The following is a 22,698-nucleotide window of genomic DNA, read 5'->3' as shown; positions in this document are numbered from 1 at the left end:
AAGTTCGTCGTGCGGCTCCTCTCGGATGGTTAACACGGATCTGAGTGTGTGTGGGGGAGTCGGGATGGGGAAGCAGCAGAGGAGGATTTACGATTAAGGAAGAAAGGTGCCCCGCTGGCTCCTGGGAAAACCTACCACGAACCCGCTATCTCCGAGGGCAGGAAACATCTGGTTCCTGGGGCCCAGAGCCGGCCCCTGCAGGCTGATGGGGGGCAAGGGGACTGTGTGTGGGTCAGACACCCCCAGTCCCTGCCTAGAGCCTGCAGCGGCCAGGCCTCACAGCAGCACGTCCCCACCGCCCAGTCCTCTGCAGTCTCTAGCCTTGGAGCTGGCCTCACAGGGCGGTGGTCAACCTGGGAGAAATCAGTATCCCCCTCCCTCCACGGGGTGTAGGAGATGTTTGGATCGTGGGTCTGCAGGAAGCAAATGTGCACACCGCACATCCCCGCTGCCTTCGAGGTTACAGCCCTCACACCACCCCTGGCTCCCTGGGGTCCCCTGGTTATTTTAAACCGATAGGTTATGAGCTTGGTCAGTTCTACAGCTGAGCCGAGAGCTATGGGGAAGAGAAGGGACGGAAGGGAGGGGAGATTAACTCCTGGAAGGGAGTCGGGGAGACCGAAGAGGAGGAGGAAGGTCGAGAACACCGAAGATGGAGATAGAGAAGGGGAAGCCAGACAGACGAGGAGGGGAGGGCAGGGGTGAGTTCCAGATCTCCCTGACTGATCAGGACCGGACCGGCAGGCAGTCAGAAATACCTCTGGGGCTGGAGGGAGAAGCCTGGCCTTTACCACTGAGACCAGGCCGACGACGGAGACCACTCAGTGAAAAGCACAGGAGAGATGACAGCAAAGAACAAGAGAGGGAGAGAACGTGGGGAGTGGGAGGAGGGGGCTGGCGGGGTCGAGGCCGTGGAGCAGGAAGGTGAGGCCCCCCAAGAGGGAGGCCCGCGTCCCCGGAAAGGACGGCTCCCACCGAGGCCAGCCGAGGAGTGACCGGCTTCCCTCCCAGCCCTGGCCCGGTTGAAGCAGGGGGGCTTCACGTATGGCCTTGAACGAGAGACCACGGTCGAGGGAAAAGGAGGAATCGGAGTGCCGCCATGACCTCAGGAGGAAAGGCCAGACCTTGCGGTGGGCCGTGCAATGGCTCAGGCACAACACGAACCTCTAGGAATCTAACTCCCGGAGAACGGTAACGTAGGTGTGCCACAGACCAACGTGGTCAGAGAGAAAAGGGCTCTCCCCAGCGACCCCGAGGGGGGGTGCGGACAGAACCACGCTGCGGGGGCAGGGATGCAACTGCCCCACGGCAGTGATCCTCAAACCGCGGCTCGAGAGCCACCCGCGGCCCTTTGGCCCCTTGAGTGTTTAGCAAAGGCCAGCTTTTAGGAGTACCCTCGTTAAGTTAATAACAAATGTACCTACCTTTAGAGTTTAAGTTTAAAAATTTTGGCTCTCAGCCGAAACCAGTTTGGTTCAGTGGATAGAGCGTCGGCCTGTGGACTGAAAGGTCCTGGGTTCGATTCCGGTCAAGGGCATGTACCTAGGTTTCGGGCACGTCCCCAGTAGGATGTGTGCAAGAGGCAGCTGATTGATAAATTTTCTCTCATTGATGTTTCTAACTCTCTATCCCTCTCCTTCCCTCTCTGTAAAAAAATTGATAAAATATACATATATATTATATATTGTTTTAAATTTGGCTTTCAAAAGGAATTTCAATCGTCGTACTGTTGATATCTGGCTCTGTTCACTAATGGGTTTGCCGACCACTGCCCCACGGTAACCACACGTTCCAGGGCTGCCCCGCGTGGTGTGGGCATCGCTGTGCCGGGCAGCGGGCAGCCCTCCCCCCGCCAGCTGCGTGGGGGCCTCTGACTCCAGCAGGGCCACAAGCAGCAGCCCTGAGGTTGCACAGAAAATGGATCTGATCAGGTGAGGCCCCTTTTATTTAAAAAAAAATAATGTACTGTACACAAAAGGACTTACACAGCAAACGTGAGCTAGGTACTCTCACCGGTTTCTTGAAACACGAAGACCTGAGGCTTACAAAATAAAACGCCGGGCAGTGGACCGGCATCACCCATCCCAGGCCATGGTCAACGACAAGGACGCTCGAACCAAGACCCGGGCTTCCGGCCCCGCACGCCTGCCTCGGAAGGAAGCCCCCGTACCTGTTTCCCCGAACCCAGCGAGTCAAAGCTGTCGCAGCTCTCCTCCGAGGAGAGGGTTTCCATGGGAACGTCCTCTCGGAAGCCGACAAAGTCTTCATCGTCACTAGGGGCGTTGAAGATGTCAGCCACTTCTTTAGGGATCTGTTTTGGATTCAAAAACAAAACAAAGAGATGAAGCCAGAGGTGGTCCTCATCACAGGGAAATGTTCCAGCGCGGAGTAGGAATTAGCATCTCATAACTCTATCCAGCGGCCTTGGTTGCCCCGCGGACCCCAGTAACCTGAGCAAAACGTGCTTCGGCTCCTACCTACGGCAGCAAGGGAAGGGAGAGGGTGGGGATGAGACGTCTTCAAATCCCAGAGATGTGGCCTTTGTGACAGAGACCGTCAGGACCTCGCCTAGAGAGAAGCCATTTCTGATCTCCTGACAAAACCTGAGAAAACAGGCACTGGTTTCTGAGAAACCGATGATCTATTTTCCTCCTTCTGTGGGCCTGTCTTTAAATGGCACCCATGGAAAAGAGGCTCCGTAAGATGTTACCAGGCTCCTCCTGTCTTAACTCCCATCTCTAAGGTTATTTATTTATTTATTTATTTATTTATTTATTTATTTATCTTTGTTATTCTTCTTCACATGCTGATTTAGAAGTGTCACACAATGAAACAGCTTTCCTTCTCCTCTATACTCGGAATCAAGGGTAGGGCTTTAGGATCCCAAGGGCATGTAAATGCTACCACAGGCAATTATCCCCATGGAGAACGTGGTCAGCACGCTCAACCTCACAACATACACGTATCTGTTGCGAGTTTATTTTCTTATGCTGATGACCTATTTGTTCCCAACTCCGTATTTCTAGGAAGTTCAAACACAGAGAAAGGTGGAAGACGACTACAAACACCTGTGTGTTCTTCACACAGAAACCCCCCTTTGTCACCACAATTGCTTGCTTTCTCTTTCAACAAATAGTCTGAACCACAGGCACTTGCTGATATTTGTCTGTTTCTGACCTAGGAAAACAGTGATTGAATATGAGCCAACCTAATCCATGTTATGCTCCAACTACTTCACAGGCATCACCCTGCAATATTTCAACACACATCACCCAAGGACATTTTAAACGCCAACATTTCAAATATTACCACTAGCACATCTTACTAGTATCTAATAATATTAGTACTAGACACTGAAGTGTTAAGAAAATTAAGTAAAAAGGAAAACTTTAAAAAGTAGTCCTTCCTTGTTCATAGCAGCACTATTCGCAAAAGCCACCAATGGGAGCAACCCAACTGTCCAGCACAGACGAGTGGATAAACAAAGTGTCCTATACACCTACAACGGAGTAGTATTCAGCCTTAAGGAGGAATTTTTAAGTATTCAGTTGGTTGGCGTGTCGTCCTGTACACCAAAAAGCTGTGCGTGTGATCCCATTGGGGTGCATATGGGGAGCAACTGTGTGTTTCACTCTCACATCGATGTTTCTCTCTCTCTCTCTCTCTCTCTCTCTCTCTCTCTCTCCCCCTCTCCCTCTCCCCTCCCCCCTCCCCCCCCCCCCCCCTTCTTCTCTAAGACCAATAAACAGATTCTCGGGTGAGGATCAAAAAGGAAAAGGAAAGAAATACAACTACTATTGAAAAATTATGTTGTATACACCAGAAACTAATAGAATGTTAGAGGTAAATTACATCTCAATTAAAAAATGTTTTAATTTACAGTCTGAGTGAGTGGGGGCGGGGTGGGGCCTGAGAGCCTGCATTTCTAACAAGCGCCAGGGTCCTCCCACGCGCCGTCTGCAGGACAGTGACGGAGACTCCAGCCCCTTCTCTGCTCTCCGCGTGGGATGTAACTTTCCCTCATTCACAGCGGCTGGCTGTGTGCCTGTCCTTCCTGCACAGGTAGCTGACGGCACACTCCACCTCTTTCCCCTGTCTCCCCCCGGGACCAAGAGGAGAAACGGTATACTTAGAGGTCCTTACATATCTGAATAACTGATGAGCAGCATCACTAATTTTTTTTTTTTAAAGAAGGAAATCCTGTCCTATGCTACAGGAGAGGACATTGAGGACATAATACTATGTGAAATAAGCCAGCCACAAAAACAAACATCGGATGGTTCCACTCATCTGAGGTCAGACGTAGAGACACCGGAAGCAGAACCGTGGTTGCTGGGGGCTGGGAGGAGTGTGAAATTGGGGGGGTGGGGGGAATGTTTGGTGAGTGGAGTTTCAGTTTCACAACAGGACACCGTTCTGGAGGGTGCCCTACAATGTACATGCACTTCGTGCTACTTCCAAGTGGTTGCGACAGGAACTGTGATGGGCACCTTACTACCATTTTTAAAAATTCAACAACGTGAGACAAATTTAAAAAGGCAATTTCAAAACGTGAGGAAAATATTCCTTCCTTAAGTAAACACCATCCTTTTTAAATTCACTGGACAAGTCTGGACCTCCACCAGCTCTATGTTACTTACGAGGGGCGTGTGTTTTGAGAACCCAATCCCTTCACCGAAGGCAGGCAGGCAGGCTCAGATACGCTACCTCCTGAGCCCAGAATTCAGTGTTAATGCCAGAGAACCACACCTTGACCCAGGTATCTGGACTCCAAACCCAGAATTTAAGAGAAAGTCGGGGGACAAAGCTGTTGGCGGAACCACAACTGGCTGGAATCAGCGTTGTCCCATCCCCACAAGGCTCTGCTAATACAGTAAATGCTGCCGCTCACTGCCTCGTTCTCCTTTGGCAGGTCTTTCCGGGATTTCTTAAGTAACATAGAGCTATGCCTCCAGGTCTCCGTTCTCACCGCTGCCAGCTTGAGCCTCAACGAAAACTCAATGAAAAAACTCGTAAGCTAGGAAAAGATGCCCCCGAGTGCCAGCTGCTTTTCAATCAAGCCATTTGCCTCTAAATATAATTAATGTGTCATTAACTTAAATTTTCACATTTTACTAATTTTTTTAAAAGATGGTTATTGATTTTTAGAGAGGAAGGGAGAGGGAGAGAGAAAGAAACATCTATGTGAGAGCATAATATTGACTGCATGCTCCCAACCAGCAATTGAGCCTTGACGGGAAATGGAACAAGCAACCTTTTGGTGCACTGGCTCAACCAACTGAGCCGCACCAGCCAGGGCAACATATTATATTTTAAAGCTTTAACCTGTAAAGGCGTTTTCACTCTGGCCGAGTGGTTCAGCTGGTTGGAGCACCATTGCATACACCAAAGTGTTGCGGGTTCAGTTCCTGGTCAAGACACATTCCTAGGCTGCAGGTTCAATCTCCAGTTAGGGCACATGCGGGAGGCAACTGATCAACGTTTCCCTATCACTGTGGTCAGTAAACTGCGGCCGAGAGCCACATGCAGCTCGTAGGCCCATTGAGTGTGGCTCTTCCACAAAATACCACCGCCTGAGCGAGTCTATTTTGAAGAAGTTTAAAAGTTTGGCTCTCTAAAGAAATTTCAATCGTTGTACTGTTTATATTTGCCTCTGTGGACTAATGAGTTTGCTGACCACTGCTCTATCACATCTATGTCTGTCTCTGTCTGTCTCTCTCTCTCTCTCCCTTTCCCTCCCTCCCTCCTTTTCCTCCTTCCCTCCCTCCCTTCCTCCCCTCCCTTTTTCCTTCTCTCCTTATCTCTCCCCCTCTCTCCCTTCCCCTCTCTCTCTCTCTATAAAACTAAAAAAGTTATTAAACATATTCTCAGGTGAGGACTATGAAAACATGAAGGCTTTCCCAAATCTCCATGATATTGTATTTAAATCCATTCTTCCTAGCCAGGAGGAACATATTTATCATCTATTTAATTTTTGAAGGAAAAAAAAAAACCTTTGAGATTCTCTTTAAGGTCAATTGATTCCAGAGCTGATTTAGATAAAGCTTTAGGAAATGCTTCTTATTCCAGGAACACCGCTGTATGTAATTTCACCTGGAAACAAGCTCCACTGTAAGCCCCAAGGAGCAGTACAAAGGAAATCTATGCACACCTCTGCATTTTCCTTATTGTTTTTTAAAGCTTTGATAGCAAGGATGGCGAAGTATGCAGGGTGAGCGATCTTTAAAAGGTTGTGGGAAAAACCCTTTGCCTGGAGGAAAGCATTTGTTCAGCCAACGCAAAGGGGGTGTCCCACATACCCCCGCCATACACCCTGTCATTTCCCTAAATCTCTTATGAGCAAATCGGTTGGTCCACAGACGCCTACATACCTTGAATCATTTACCAAACAAAAAACTAACTAAAAATGGGTCAAACCAAAATATAAAATCTAAAACTTCAAGAAGAATTAGGAGGAAATCGTTGTCACCTTGAGTTAGGCCTGTGGTCGGCAAACTGTGGCTCTCGAGCCACATGCGGTTCTTTGGCCCCTTGAGCGTGGCTCTTCCACAAAATACCACAGCCTGGGGGGAAGGGGGGGTCTATTTTGAAGAAGTGGCATTAGAATACATTTAAGTTTAAAAATTTTGGCTCTCAAAAGAAAGTTCAATCGTTGTACTGTTGTTATTTGGCTCTGTTGACTAATGAGTTTGCCCACCACTGGTTTAGGCAAAGAATTCATAGATACGATATCAGAAGCATAATGAAAAGTTTTACAATGTATAGACAGTCAAAATTAAAAATGTCTGCTCTTTGAAATGCACAGTTAAGAGAATGACAAGAAAAGCCAACCAACTGGAAATTGCAAATCATTTATCTGATAAAGAACCCATACCCAGAATATAAAAAGGGCTCTCAAAATCAATAATACAAGCAAATAACCCAATTTAAAAATGGGCAAAAGATGTGCGCAGACACTCCACCAAAGACACACGTGGCACAAAGCACAGGAAAAGATGTTCAGCATCCATAGTCACTAGGGAAATGCAAATTAAAATTGTAAGGAGAGATAACAACCTACCTATGGCAATGGCTTAAAAAAGCATGACAACACCAAGTGCTAACAAGAATGTGGAGCAACTGGCACTCTCGTACACTGCTAGGGCCACTTTGGAAAACAATGTGGCGGTTTCTTATCAAGATAAACACACCCTTACCACAAGATGCATCAATCCCACACCTACATATTTACCCAAGAGAAAGAAAACTTATGTTCGCACAAAACTTGGAATTAGCTTTATGTGCAAACCTAGAACCAATTCACATCAACTAGGGAGTGGATAAACAAATTGTGGTACATCCACACCATGGAATACTACGCAGCAATAAAAATAATTACTGGTAGGCCCAATAACATGGATAAATCTCAAATGCATTATGCCACGTGAAAAAGGTTACATAGCCTTAACCAGTTTGGCTCAGTGAATAGAGCATCGGCCTGCAGACTCAAGGGTCCTGGGTTCAGGGCATGTACCTTGGTGGTGGGCACATCCCCAGTGGGGAGTGTGCAGGAGGCAGCTGATCCATGTTTCTAATTCTCTATCCCTAACCCTTCCGCTCTCTGTAAAAAATCAATAAATTTTTAAAAAAGAAAAAGGTTACACGGTGTCTGATCCACCTAGATGGCATTTTGGGAAGGTCAAAACTACTGGGACAGAAAACCTCAGTGGCTGCCTGGAGCTAGAGGTCAGAAGGAACCCTTAAGGGAAGATAAAACGGTGGGAGGAGTGATCGATGACTGTGGAGGCACCTATCAAAATTCATAGCACTGAACGTGAAAAGGGTGATTTTATTATAAATAAGTTAAGCCTTAGAACGAAGAAGTGTGCAGAAACAGTGGGACATCTGAATTGCCTAGGTTTGGATCCCAGCACATAGTCATAACTTGATAAAGGAAAACACCACAAATCAATGGGAAAGAAATGATGTTATCAATAGTGATGCAGGCAAAAATGGCTATTTGAGGACACTAAAACAGTCTGTTTTGCTTCTCTCTTGATACTATAAACCAGATGGTCAAAAAGAAGAAACTAATTCATGTGGATATGCAGGTGGCCTCTAGTTGGGGAGGGCTTTATCAACATAAAGGAGATCAAAATGGAAGTCAATAAAACAACTCAAAACTTCTTCAAAGAGAAAAACCCACAAAATTTAGAATGAAAATAAAATGTTAGGAAAAAGATCCACCACTAATATGTCAAGTTATTCACGTTACTGAAAAGTTCATACAAAATAAATGTACCAAGTGAGAGCCACACAAATAAAACAGGTAAAACAAAGAACATTCACCTGAAAAGAGAACACAGAAGAGACTCAAAACACACTTTAAAAGTCTTCAACCTGCCTAAGCCACAGTTTGCCAACCACTGACCTAAGAATGAAATGAGAATTAAGAATCATTCTCATCTAGCAACCTAGCAATGTTTTGTCAATTGTCAAGGGCACGTTCAAGGACAGGGGAGGATGTAACCAGACAAACACCCTTATACAGAACTGACAGGATAAACAAAAGGTTTCAAAACAGCAATGTGGACATGGAGATCTGAAATAGGAGAGTTAGCTAAAAGGGGGCGGAGGGAGAAGGGGCGCGGGAGTATAGACACTGAATTTAAAGGTTGCCAGAACATGTGGATGAACTCAGTGAGGGGATATGCAAACGGTTAAGAGTTAAGAGGACCATAAAACCAAGGATTATCAGAGTGTAGCAGGACCTCATCCATGAGCGGAAGCAACTCCCCTCTTTCCAAAGGGGCAAAACGCAGCCTAACTCCGTGCACGGAGCTGTGACCACCCCTACAAAGGCCGTCCCCAACTGTCTACACAGGAAAATGCTGTTTCCTCAATATAATAACCGTGTTCACTAGGATTCAGTATGTACTTCAATCAAAACACCTAAACTCTATCTGACACCAAAAGCGAGAGCAACAAGAGGAAAATTTAGATAAAACTGGACTTAACCAAAACTAAAAGCATCCATCTATTCATCAAAGGACATTCATCAATGTCCAAAAAGTGGAAAGATAGCCTACTGAATGGGAAAAAATATTTGTAAATTGCAAAACTAGTAAGGATCTAGTACACAGCATGTACAAAGATCTTTTACAATGCTACAACAAAATACAAGTAAATGAAGGGCTGGACAGACATTTCTCCAGAGATATACAAATGGACAAGTACATGAAAAGATGTTCAACATCATTATTCACTAGCAAAATGCAAATCAAAACACAATGTATCACTTCATATCCTCTGGGATGGTTTTATATATGGCTAGGGGTGTATTGGTGGAAATGAAGAGAAATCGGAACGCTTGTTCTTGGCTGGTGGGAGTGTAACATAGTACCACTGCTGTGGAAAAGATTGTTGGTTCTTCAAAGAGTCAACCAGAATTACCAGCACTTTCACTCTTAGGTATATAACCAGAATTGCAAACAGGTGTCTCAAACAAATACATGTATTATACATGCATGTTCAGAGCAGCACTATTCACAACAGCCAAAAGTTAGAAACATCCAAATATCTACCACAGACGGATGGATAAAAAACTGTGGTGTATACAATGTACAACGGAATATCACTCAGTCATTAAAAGGAACAAAGTGCTGACCCATGCTACCATGGAGACGAACCTGGAGAACGTTACCCTGAAGCCAGATGCAGAAGGTCACGCAGTGCATGATTCCATTTGGCAGAACAGGTGAATCCAGAGGCCAATGCAGACCAGTGGGTGCCAGGGATTGGAGGAAGAAAAACAAAGGGCAACTGCTCAATAGACACAGGGTTTCCTTTCAAGGCAATTGTTAGTACACACTGACCCAGGGAAAAGCCCGGGAACTAAGAATTTACCTCCTGAAAATCTACTGCCGTAGGTGAAGGCAGGAAAGACAGAAGAAAAAAGGCTGGCTATTCCAGTCTGGTCCTTAGCAGGTTTTAGGAAGGAAACGTACATAGGAGGCAGCTGCAAGACCAAGCCTATCTCCCTCCAGCTTGGCAGGCACCAAAGAATTATGTGGGGGCCAGGGAAGGGGGTGAGGCGGTGGCATAGTCACAGGTACTAACATGAATGCTACCAGGTGCGGGAAATGACTCGACACGCTTGACCAGGATAGGACAGCGGCCTATTCCGGGAAGCAGCGCAAACCAGGAGGCAAGGGAGAGGTGGTGATTTATGGAAGCAATTATATTCACACAGTCTCTAAGGGGAGTTTGGGGAAAGCAACCTCCATTTCTGCCTAGGGCCAGCTCCTAAGACAGACAAGAGACTGAGGAACAATCTCTCCTCCACAGTAATGAAATGTTTTAGACTAGTACAACATGAATGTACTAAATGCCACTGAATTTTTCACTTTAAAATGGTTAACTTGAGCCCAGCTGGTGTTGCTCAGTGGTTGAGTGTATAAACTTATGAACCAGGAGGTCTCACAGTTTGAGTCTTACAGTTGGGGGACATGCCCGGGTTGGGGACTCAATCCCCAGTGGGGAGCAAGCAGGAGGCAGCCAATCAATGATTCTCTCTCATCCTTGATATATATCTCTCTCTCTCTCTCTCTCTCTCCCCCCCTTCCTCTCTGAAAATTTTTTTTTAAAGTTAACCTGGAGTTTTATGAATTTAACTAAATATTTGTAAAAATTTAAACTTATTATAATAACTGAAAGTTTTATTTATCCCACTATTCAAATTTGCTTATCTATACTAATAAAAGGGTAATATGCTAATTAGACCAGATGTGTTCCAGAAATCTGGACATCCTTCCAGACAAAGCCACGGTGACAGGGGCCAAGGCAGAGGCAGTTAGGGGCAATCAGGTCGGCAGGCAGAGGCAGTTAGAGGAGAGAATATTCCTTAACTCATTCTGTGAGGCCAGTATTATCCTCACACCAAAGCCAAAAATGATGGTAGACTGTTGAACACCACAGGTTTAAACTGTGCGGATCAACTGAAAATTGCATATAAGTGGACTCACACAGTTCAAACCAGGATTGTTCAAGAATCAACTATAATAAAAAAGGTATCACCTAGTCATGGACTGGAAGACTTAATATTGTTAATAGGGCACTATGCCCAAAGCAATCAATCCCTGTAAATCCAAGCAACATTTTCCCCCCCAGAAATAGAACAGCCCTTCCTAATATTCTTGTGGAAGCTCAGAGGTCTCTGAAGAACCAAAAACAGTCTTGAAAAAGATGAGCCGTGTTGGAGGACTCGCATTTACTAACTTCTATACTTACTACAATGCTACAGTAATCCAAACAGCATGGTCCTAACCACGAACATCTAGACCAGTGGTAACCAACCGGAGGTCCGAAAGGTTGGTGAAAGGTTGGCGCCCGCTGACCTATACCAATGCAATGGAACAGAGTGCCCAGAAATAAACCCTCGTACAGATGGTCAAATGATTTTGACAAGGGTGCCAAACTACTCAATAAGGAAAGGACAGTCTTTTTAACAAACGATGCGGAAGAAACTGTCTCCACGTGTAAAAAGGATCAAGGTGGGTCCTTACTCAACACCATCTATTAAAAAAAAAAAAAAAAAAAAAATACTCAAAATGTGTCAAAGACCTAAATGTAAGAACTAAAGACATAAAACTCTTAGAAGAAAATATAGAAGGAAATTGTCATGACATTGAATTTTGCAACAATTTCTTAGAGAATGTGAGAAAAAAACCTGCAATTCATGCATCTGATAAGGGATTAATAACCAGAATATATATATAAAAAAAAAAAAAAACTCCTACAGCTCAAAACAATACCAATTGAAAAATGAGCAAAGGACTTAAGACATTTCTCCAATGTTATACAGAGAGCCAATCAGCACATGCAAACATGTTCAACCTCACTCATTATTAGGGAAATACAGATCAAAACCACAATGAGACACCACACTCATTAGGATGGCTATTCTCAACAAAACAGAAAATGAGCATTGGTGAGGATGCGGAGAAATCAGAATCTTTGTGAACTATTGGTGGGCACTGCCGAACAAAAAAATTAAGCATAGAATTACCACGTAATCCAGTAACTCCACTTTTAACTCTTATGTCCAAAAGTATTTTGAAAGCAGGGGTCCAAACAGATATTTTATACCAATGTCTACAGCAGCATTTTTCACAGTAACCAAAAGGTGAAAACAGCCCAAATGTCCATGGATGATGAATGAAGAAACAAAATGTGATATGTATGCATGCATTCATACAACAGATGATTACTCAGCTTTAAAAAAGAGAATGAAACTCTGGTTGGTTACAACACAAATGAACCCTGACAACATTATGCTAAGTGGAGTAAGTCAGGCACAAAAGGACAAATAGTGTAGGATTCCGATATGATAGGATTCAGGTACAGCTTACAGACGGTGCCTAGAATGGTGCCCAGCACAGACTCACCCAGATAGAAAGCGGAGCGGTGATGATCAGGGGCTGGGAGGAGAGGAGAGGAACAGGGAGTTAAGTGTTTAACGGGCACAGAGTTTCAATTTAGGAAAGTTCTAGAGGTAGACGGTGGTAATGGTTCCACAACAACATGACTCTACTTCATGCCACTAAATTGTCCACCTCAATAGAGTTAACCTGGTAAATTCTTTGTCATGCACATTTTACCAAAGTAAAATAAATAAATAAATAAATAAATAAACAAACAAACAAACAAACAAACAAACGTGGGGAGAAAGACACACGCGTGTCTGAGCGTGCAGGGCCACCTGAAGGAGCAGCCGAGGAGCCAGAGGCCCTGAGGGAATGGAGCCCAAACGTTTGGGACGTGCTGGGTAATTCCCTCTTCCAGAAAGGGCAGCGGACGGGAAAAGTGAAGCCAGCGTGAGATTTCTCTGGATTCTAAGAGGCTGAGTATCAAATAGCCTTGACTGTTTCAAGGCCCAGGAAAAGGCATTCCTCCCTTATACCCGGGAGGAAAGGCATGAGAACGTTGGCATAAAGCTCTGATGGCTTCCAAACTACACAGCATTCTGTGAGGCAGAAGCCGCTATGTCCGCGGCTGTCACGAAAACGTATCGAAAGGACTGTCACAGTACCAGTCTGTGCTGGGCACCTCGCTAAGGGATCCGACGAGGAACGAGTCATAGGGGGTAGGGGGAGCCAGATGATCGTTAAACAGTTTCACTGTGGTGTGATCAATGTGAGCGGGAAAAGTCCAGAAGGGCACCTGACCCAGCTGTGAGGCGGATGGTCAGGAAGACTTCTAGGGGCAGCACGGTCAGCCACATCTACACAGCTCAGGGCAGAGCCGGGGGGGAGGACGCACAATAGATTCACAGATGGAAGAAATAGTCACAGGCATGTACAGCGCAGCATACGGAGAATAATCCATAATCTATACTAATAAAAGGGTAATATGCTAATTAGACAGGGTCAACTGGACATAGTCCAGTTCTCCTGCTGGACAAAGCCATGGTGGAAGGGGCTGAAGCAGAGGAGGTTAGGGGTGATCAGGCCAGCAGGGGAGAGTGGTTAGGGGCAATCAGGCAGACAGGCAGGCAGGTGAGTGGTTAGGAGCCAGTGGTCCCAGATTGCAAGAGGGATGTCCAACTGCCCATTTAGGCCGGATCCTGCAACTGGCAGTCAGACATCCCCCCGAAGGGTCCCAGATTGGAGAGGGTACAGGCAGGGCTGAAGGACTTCCCCCCCACACACACACATACTCCTAGCATGAATTTCATGAACTGGGCCTCTAGTATTACAGTAACTCAGTGTGGTGCTAAATGGGTACTAGGCTTACGAGGGAGGGAGTCACTTAGTAAGGTACAGAAATGTCTAATCACTATGATGTACACCTGAAACTAACGTAATATTGTATACCCACTGTCATTGAAAAATCATGTTTTAAAGGCTGGGGGACTGTGAGGCCCCATCTTCCAGAGGAGAGGGTCCCCGTACTCAGTGCAGACAGGCGCTGAGCAGATCTGCACAGGGATGAGCGGGGAGCACCCAGCTCCTTTAGACAGGGAGGCTCTTGACACACTTGTGCCCTGCTAGTGGAAACCGGGCAGAACAATCCCCAGGCGTGGGCCGTGTAGGCTGCACACACCACATGGCTCCGGGCATCGTGCCCAAGTGAAGGTGCCCACTCCCTACGAGTGCGTGCTTCTGCGTTCCTAACTGCAGCCAGGGCGGAGGACGCACTCCGCGGCGCGATGGAGGTCACGCACACAGCCAGATGCTCTTTTCGGGGAGTTCTTAAAGCCGGGGGTGTGGGGACACAAAAGGAAGTTTGATGTTGTTTTAAGCCAGGTCAGGGGAGTCTATGACGGAGGACCTGGCCGGGAAAGGCTACGTGAAGTCCCACTGGCTTCAACGACTTTGATGTAAAAACCTCCCCAAGTTCAATGCCTGGAACCGGTTGTCAGAGGAGGAGAGAGAGAGGATTCAACACAAACCATGACGTTGAAATGCACTTTTGTGGTTTTTTTCCCCTTCACTTCCATTTTAAGGCCAGGCTAATGGAGAACAAAATGAAGGTACTACTAGACAGTTTGCACTTAAAATGTCCCCAGGGATTTCAGTATCAACGAAGGCCTCAGGGTCCTGGAGCTTTAAGTAAAAAGATATTGGGGGTGGGGGTGGGGGTGGGAAGGAGGGGGACTGGCTCTTCTATTTCAGGGTTTATTACAGGTGTGATTTCTAAGTTTTATGCTCGGCTGTTCCATGCTCCCCAAACTTGGGGGGGGGGGGGGAGGGAGGCTCAGGGACAGCGAGAGGGCTTCCCTGCAAACCCCAGGCGGGACAGGGCAGGGGATGTGTTCCTGGCAGAGTCATTTAAAATAGCACATCTGTATTAAAGTCCATTAAAATGTTTCATGGGAGAAAAATGCAATACAGGCCTGACTTTTAAACTGCTAAGAACAGAGACTACCCTTGATCGCAGCCAGAAGGCCAAGAAGCCATCAGGCATGACTTTCAAAGATGAAGCTGGAGATTGATGAGAAAAGCCGCCCAGGCCTCTGGGGCAGGCAGGAACTGGTCCGTTCCTGCAACAGAAACACTGGAGAAGGCCAGCCCGCTCCAGGATGTCCCTGCTGCCGTGACTCAAGCTTCCACTCACTACACACTGACAGCCCCACGCCATCCTAGTAAGATAGTCAACAGGCACCTAACCCCTACCGCCTGGGTGCCAGGCCCCTCACACAGCTGGGTATTGTCATTTGGGCCCTGGCCATTCATCTGGGGCAGTGGTCGGCACCCTCATTAGTCGGCAGAGCCAACTATCCACAGGACAGCGACTGAAATTTCTTTTTTGAGAGCCAATTTTTTTAAACTTAAACTTCTTCTAACGCCGCTTCTTCAGAATAGACTCGCCCAGGCTGTGGTATTTTGTGGAAGAGCCACACTCAAGGGGCCAAAGAGCCGCGTGTGGCTCGCCGACCACGGCCCTGCGGTAAACCGTGGGCCGTCCATCGTAACAGCAGAGGCCTGACAGCAGCCGCCACGGGGAGGGCAGGGGGGCGCTGGGGAGGGCTGGGCCCTGGGACAGAAGACCAAGTGCCAGAGCTCGCTCACACACGCACGGCCCTCCCCAAGGACACAGGACTCCCCTGAAGGGGCTTACGGGTGGGGGCTGCCCAGACCACTGTGCTGCTGCACGGCAGGTCCGGGGGAGCAGCAAAGGGGTCTGTGGAGAGGGCTCCCGACCACGCCCAGTCCCGAGGATTTTGGCACAACTGGCAGGACGCAAGACACCTGGGACGCAAGACACACACCGGCCCTCGCCTCCCACCGGGCTGTCCTACGGCTCAGGCTCAGGCTCAGGCTCAGGCTCAGAGCTCGCACCCAGGGCTGTGAAACGCTCTTCTGTAAATGTTTCCAGGGCAACACGCGACCAGAAAGAGTGCACGTCTGGTGATGTGTTTCAAACTGTGCCCACCCATCGCAACCAGCACTTCCTATTGGTAAGCCTACTGCTTCACTTCAGACGTCCCGTCTTCAGGAATGCTAGCTACCTGGGAGATGACTCCTAGTTCAAATAAGCAAGACCAAAGCAGGCACCTCCTTTAACACAGGGACTCACTGCCCCAGGAGGGCAGCTGGGCACAGGGTCCCCGCCTCCCACTGCCGCAACCAACCGCCCAGATCCCAGGCGGGTCCTGTCCACAGGAGGCATTAGCATTCATGGATCTTTTCGGGGGGTGGGGGGTGGGAGCGGAGTTCCAGGCAGACCTGAAGGTGGTAAAGAACATACCTCTACCGCTGTCCCCTTCCCCCAAAGAGGCACGTTCCAACAGGTATTCTAAGTTCAGGAAGAAAAAGCCACTGTTTAGGCCCAGTGATCATGAGCTCAAGTTCCAACCTGGGCAAAAACTGCTTTCTCTCAGCTGATACAACACAACCAAAGGAAAATGCCTTTAAAAAAAACAATGTCAGGCGTCCCAGGTTCGATTCCGGTCAGGGGCATGTACCTTGGTTGCAGGCATATCCCCAGTGGGGGGTGTGCAGGAGGCAGCTGATTGGTGTTTCTCTCTCATTGATGTTTCTAACTATCCCTCTTCCTTCCTCTCTATGAAAAAATCAATAAATATATATATATATATTTAAAGAAAAAAAAGAAAAACAACCACCAATGTGTCAGAGGTCCCCACCATCGAAAATCAGGCCCCTTTCCTTTTATGAGATAGTAAGCACACGACAAAGAACAATAATTAAAACAGTGTGGACTACAATACAAGGAATAAGGTAGGTACTACTAAGTGCATATACCCCAAGATACTTACTGTAAAATTCCTTTAGTAATAATAAAAAAAAAAGTGTTCCATCAACAGAAAACTAAACATGAACACACATCTACTCAATGAAATACTGCAGTCATTAAACATGAAAGCTATCCAGACCTCCAAGAGAAAAACAGTATTGAAGGCGCTAACGAAAGAATTCAAACAGCAGTCATACGATAAACAACTATGCAAAAACGGTGCCGGAACAAAGCCACCGGGTGGGAAGATAATTAGAAAATGACACCCAGACAGTGGGTAGGTAGAGCAACAGCTCAATGTTTATTTTCATTTCGTCTTCTCTTAACATGACTTTTTTAAAATATGTATTTTTTATGGATTTTTTTTTCTTTACAGAGAGGAATGGGAGAGGGAGAGGGGTTAGAAACCTCGGTCAGCTGCCTACTGCACACTCCCCACTGGGGATGTGCCCAAAACCAAGGTACCTGTGCTTGACCGAAATTGAACCTGGGACCTTTCAGTCCACAGGTCAAAGCTCTATCCACCGAGCCAAACTGGCTAGGGCTTAACATGCCATTTCTTACACAATATAGAAATCACGTGACAATCACTGTCATGTAAAAGCCTGGTGGGCCTTACTCCTACTCTGAAGCTGACATGTGCAGACATCACCCAAGGGAGCCTGTGCAGAGCCTAAGACCAGCTCCTCCCGTGGAGACCCCAGCCCTCTCCATTGGAAGGAAGACGGAAGGTAATCGTGAGAAAAAACAGAAGCGCTGACGCCCTTCATAATGAAACAGCACCTTCTTTTTGGCATGCCCCTGGTCACCTCAGCGGCACTAGGCTGGACAAAGACCTCTAGTCTCATAAAATTATTTCCGTGAAAATCCAGCGATCTGGCCACGTCTGTGATTCCAATGGTAAGGGCCAGGCAAAGGCCCTGGGAACTGCACCCGCTCCTTCCCGGCTGGTTGCCTGGAGCCAATTGCTCAATTTCACCTTATCTTTACAATGCAGATAGTGCTACCCACTTCAGAGTTACAGTGAGGATTAATCCTGATAACTGTAAGGACCTAGCACAGCCTGACTTTTAAAAGGAAGTGATCCTTTCCTAGGGTGGGGGCAGAGGAGAGGGTTGGGAAGAATGGGTCTTTTTAAAAAAAAAAATATTTATATATGTATATTTTTATTGATTTCAGAGAGGAAGGGAGAGGGAGAGAGAGAAACACCAATAATGAGAGAGAATCATTGGTTGGCTGCCTCCTGTACGCCCCATATACTGGGGATCGGGACTGCAACTCGGGCAGGTGCCCGACAGGGAATCAAACTGTGACCTCCTGGTCCCGTTGGTCCGTGCTCCACCCCTGAGCCACGCCCGGCTGTGCGAAAGGATGGCCCTTAACACCTCCCACTCCCCAAACCAAGGGCCACCGAGGTCCCCACAGCACAGAGCAGAAGCCAGCGGGGCCCTGGCAAAGGCAGAAAAGGCAGGAGTCTTCCTGTCTTCCAGCGTAACTCACAACACCTAGCACTCAGCTGGTGCTTCAAGAACACCTGATAATAGACTAACCAGGTGGGAGCCCTCAGTCACCAGCTGGTGATGGGGGAGGGGGAAGAACAACAACAACAAAAAAAAACAGACAGAAAACATCATCGATTTGAACTCAAACTCCACCTCCAGGACGTGTTTTTGCAGTGCAGGGAGGGCACTGATTTTTACTATGCAAGACAAATTTTCCTGTGTGTTAACTCAGCTCTATTTACCAAATATGCTTCTGCATGGTATTATGTTAGAACACGCAGAAACTATTGCTTTTCATAAACAGAAAGGGAGGAAAAGGGCCCGCTGTTATTTTCTTATCTCCACCCATCCCCTAAGTAGCCTAAAGCAATTCCACTTTGGTCAATGAAGCTAGAATGGGTCTTTACAAAACTGCATCTTGAAGGTAAGCATTCTAAACTGTAGCTCAGTTTGTGGATGGGTCAAGAGCTCTCCACAGCAGTTTAAAATGAACGCGCCCGGACTATTCTATTCAAGTGGCTCTGTCAATCTTTTCACTAACTTAGTGTAAGATTAATACATGTCTTAAAGTCATCTAATTATGTGTCATGGCTCTCTGTCCTGTATACCTGCTGTTCTCTGAGGTTTCTCCCGATCACTAAAAATTCAGCTCTTAAATTGATGAGTCAGTTCATCAAAACCACCACCAGTGGCCTTTTAAATACGGAACTATAAAAGTGGCAAATCACTGCGCTGTCCTTCCAAGATGACACCCCCCTCCCGCCTCTGTGACCTGCCGGGGCAGTGGTTCTCAACCTTTCTAATGCCGTGACCCTTTAATACAATTCCTCATGTTGTGCTGACCCCCAACCATAACATTATTTTCGTTGCTACTTCATAACTGTAATGTTGCTTCTGTTAATGAATCGTAACGTAAATATCTGTGTTTTCCGATGGTCTTGGGCTCTACAGCAGTGGTTCTCAACCTGTGGGTCGAGAATACTCATGCACATTCATGAGAACATTTAGCATCATTTCCTTCGCTAAGGGACCCAACTGCACCCTGAAGCTAGAAGAGAGTTAGAAGATGGCACGGACACTCAGGACCTCCCCGGCTCTCTGCCACCAAGCTGAGGCCGGCTCATCCCCAGCCGAGCGCTCTCAGCACAGGACCACCTCCGGGGTATTATAATATTCCTGTCATTCAACATGAACCCACAGACACAGTGATCAGCCCAACAAGGACTACAGCCCACGGGAGGTGTGATCACTGTCAGAGAACATCAACTCCAACACGCTGGTGAGGTTTCAAAAGAAAAAAGAAGGAAAAAAGCCATTGTGGTTCAGCGTTTTTTGAGTATCTACCCAGGAACCAAGAGGTCACTGGCTGGTCTCGTGGTCAGGACACAAGCCCAGGTTCTGGGCTTCATCCCCAGTAGGGGGCGTGCAGGATGCAGCCAATGATGATGTTACTCTCTCGTTGATATTTTTCTCCCTCTATCGCTCTCCCTTCCTCTCTCTCTCTCTAGCATCAATAAAACATAGTTCCTAAAACAGAGTCTAGAGAGGAATTCAGGGTTTAAATGAGTCTCTTCTCCTCTCCTCCCTCTACAGAGCACAAGGCCTCGGCTGCCTTGCTGAACCCCGTCCACCTCTGAGCTTTCCAGGGGATGGAGATCTTATTTCCTGTTTGTGTTAGATTAAACCACTACACACTGAGCTGAGATTCGGCTCAGCAACACGCTTCAGGCAGTGCGCCACACTGCTTTACTTATAGGGCCAGGCACAGGGGGCAACCACGAGGCTTGGCCATCCCGCTGCTCCTGAAATGCTCATCAGCGCTAAATGCTCATCAGCGCTCTTATCCGCAGTGGGTCTTTTATAACCCGCAGAACCACTCTCCTCTCATTTAAATTAGGGAGACTCTAATCTGCCCGTATTTAAATTATGAACAGGAACACTTCCACTGGAAAAAAAATATCACCACACACACCTTAACATGTACTGCCAGGTAGGAGATCATTAATCAAGAAAAAAAACACAAAACATCTGATCACCTTACGCTTAGTAATTTGCCCTAATAGACGCATAAGGTATCGGAAAGAGCATTTGGCGGATTACCCCCACGTGGTAAATAGCTTTAACATTTCAGAACTACCACAATTTAGCCTCATAACAGGAAAATGTCCCCTTCCTATAGACAAGTTGGGACATCCTGAACTTCCTAAGCATGAGCTATTGTACGTAAGTGGTGGGAGCACTCAGGCAGGAGTGATACATTATCAAGATACAGTTACTGGTGACAATCTTGGAGACACCTGGGCTTCTCAGAAGCACAGGATATTAATTAGATGGTAAAGTGCAACGGCAAAAAAAAAATTTTTTTTTAATCTAACTCTGATTCAGTCCTTCTTAATCTCGAGTTACTGTTTTCCTTGCTTTTCCTATCTCCCTCACTGGAGAAATGTTAAACGATTCCTCTTTCTTATCAACATCCACAACAGATCTCTCTCAAGCGTTCACTTTTGGAAAGCCTTTCAGAAGGTACGAACCACACAGCCCAACTGCCCATCATGGGCTCTGCCTTGCATGTGCCATAGGATTGGGCAGGTGACAGGGGCGTGGGCTCCGGCACCAGGGCCACCCCGCCGCCTGGCGCGGCCCCGGGCCCGCCCTGCGCGCAGGTGGAAGGAGGGAAACCCCAGTCCCAGGCTGTAAGGTGTGGGAGCAGTGAGTCAGAGGCGCTCACAAAAGAAAAAAACCCCAACGCTTCATACAAAGTATCCTGGGCTCTTGCAAGCTGCTTCCTTACATTTCTAAAAAGTTTTATTTTTAGTTCACTTGAAAAGCAAAAGTGTTTATTGCTTACCTCTGGGGGAGAAAAACACATTCACTACTAGAAAGTAGAGAAAGGCTCTTTCTAAAAGTAAGAAGGAACACGGAAGCCTGGTCCCCAGCGCCCATTGACACATTAGGGTGACTTACTCTCAGGTGCAGGTTGAAATTTGTAAAAGCTACTCAAGACCCCGACGCGTTAATTGGGGTCGAGCTGCGTAAACGGTTTGGGATCTTGTCTTGGGGGCTTTTTTTTTAATTTGGCCTAAGGACACTGTCATCCCCACCCCCAGGCCTCCCCCAAGTGTTTACAAATTCCTTAAAAACATTTCCGCAAGTTCTAGAACAAACATAAGAGCCATTCCTTTTAAACACCATTTATCCAAGTGAAACTGGCCTGACCCTCAACTTTTTTTGGTTTTTGTTGTGTTTTTGGTTTTTTGTTTTGTTTTTGGTGTGTGTGTGTGTGTGTGTGTGTGTGTGTGTGTGTGTGTTTCAGAAAAATTACGCTTTTCTCAAACTTCCTTCTGCCTGTGCCAAAGCCGAGAGAAAGTGGGGGGCGCGCGCCCCAGAAAAGCTCCCCGCTCCCAGCCCGGGTTCCATGAGCGCAGCCAACGCGGAGCGCGGCGCCCCCGCAGCCTCCCCTGCAAACGCCCTCAGTCCCGGGGCTCGCAGCGGCGGGCCTGCGCCCCGGGGCACCCACCCGGCACGGGGGTCCCGGCCCGAGCGCGGAGACCCCGGCCCCTCCCGCCCGGCGCACACGGGGAGGCACGCCCCCTCCGGGGCCCGCGGGGCCGGGGGCGCGCCCGGTCCTCCACTCCGCGGCCGGGGCCACGTTCCCAACCGCAGGCGGCGAGGGGGGCCGCGCGCTCCGGGAAGGCGGGCCGCGGGGCGCTGGGGCTGCGGCCGGCGGCGGACCCTTACCTGAGCGCGAGCCGCCAGCTCCATGCTTCCCCCCGGGCTTCGGCTTCCTCCGCGCACGCTGCCCGGGAGCCCGCCTCCCCCCGCGGCCGGCACACGGCGAACGCCCGCCCGCCCGCCCGCCCGCCCGCGGCCGCGCAGCCCGCGCGCAGCGCCCGCAGCCCCGGCGCCCGGGGAGGGCGCACTCGGCGCCGGGCCGGGGGGAGCGCGCCGCGCCGCCCGTTGGCGCCGCCGCCCAGGGCCGCGAGGTCCGGCCCCGGATCCAAACTCCGTGACCGGGGAACTTGGCTTCGCTGGCGGCGGGAGAGGGGGCTGCGGATGGGCGCGGCCTGGGGCGGCCACCGGTATGGGCTGCCGGGCTCCCCCCCTGCGGCACAGGGCGGGAGTGGAGCCGTCCGGCCGGATTTCGCGCGGGAGAAATGAAAAGGGGGCAGTCTCCGGGCAGCCTCCAGCTGGCACGCTGCGCTGGGCTCTGCGCGCGGGATGTTTGCAGGGTTTATTGCTGGCGTCTGCTGCAGTCGGTGGGTGGGTGTCTCCAGGGCTGCTTCAGAACTAGTCTGGTTTCGTTGTTCCAAAGGGGCGTTTAGTGTCGCCTTCCAAAAAAACATTTAGCCAAAAAAAATTTTTGCAACAAAAAGTTGCAAACTCCACTGGAGCTTTAGACGGCCTTCGCTACCCATTGTAGGCCTCCAGCGCCGCTGGGCAGAGTTCTCCAGCGATCAGG

The 22,698-nt window shown here is 48.2% G+C and overlaps 1 protein-coding gene and 1 non-coding gene across 4 annotated transcripts in view; both read right to left on the bottom strand.

Moving 5' to 3' along the window:
- Positions 1-22,363, bottom strand: part of CDCA7L (cell division cycle associated 7 like) — a 29,988-nt gene extending 7,625 nt beyond the window's left edge. The window contains exons 1-2 of one of the 3 annotated variants that reach the window (XM_036429205.2): positions 21,978-22,363; positions 2,171-2,311 (exon numbers count right to left, since the gene is read on the bottom strand). In XM_036429205.2, the coding sequence (XP_036285098.1) occupies positions 2,171-2,311; positions 21,978-22,001 (165 nt within the window). In that variant the 5' untranslated portion in view covers positions 22,002-22,363. The remainder of the gene's footprint in view (positions 1-2,170; positions 2,312-21,977) is intronic. The other 2 variants (XM_036429206.2, XM_036429204.2) reach the window with 2 other exon arrangements.
- Positions 14,750-14,939, bottom strand: LOC118714655. The gene has a single exon (XR_004986650.1). It is a non-coding gene; the product is annotated as a U2 spliceosomal RNA (small nuclear RNA).
- Positions 22,364-22,698: the final 335 nt, after the last annotated feature.

This window comes from Pipistrellus kuhlii, unplaced genomic scaffold, assembly GCF_014108245.1.
Source record: "Pipistrellus kuhlii isolate mPipKuh1 unplaced genomic scaffold, mPipKuh1.p scaffold_m20_p_10, whole genome shotgun sequence".
In the NCBI taxonomy this organism is placed as follows: Eukaryota; Metazoa; Chordata; class Mammalia; order Chiroptera; family Vespertilionidae; genus Pipistrellus; species Pipistrellus kuhlii.
This window is presented reverse-complemented; position numbering and strand designations above follow the sequence as displayed.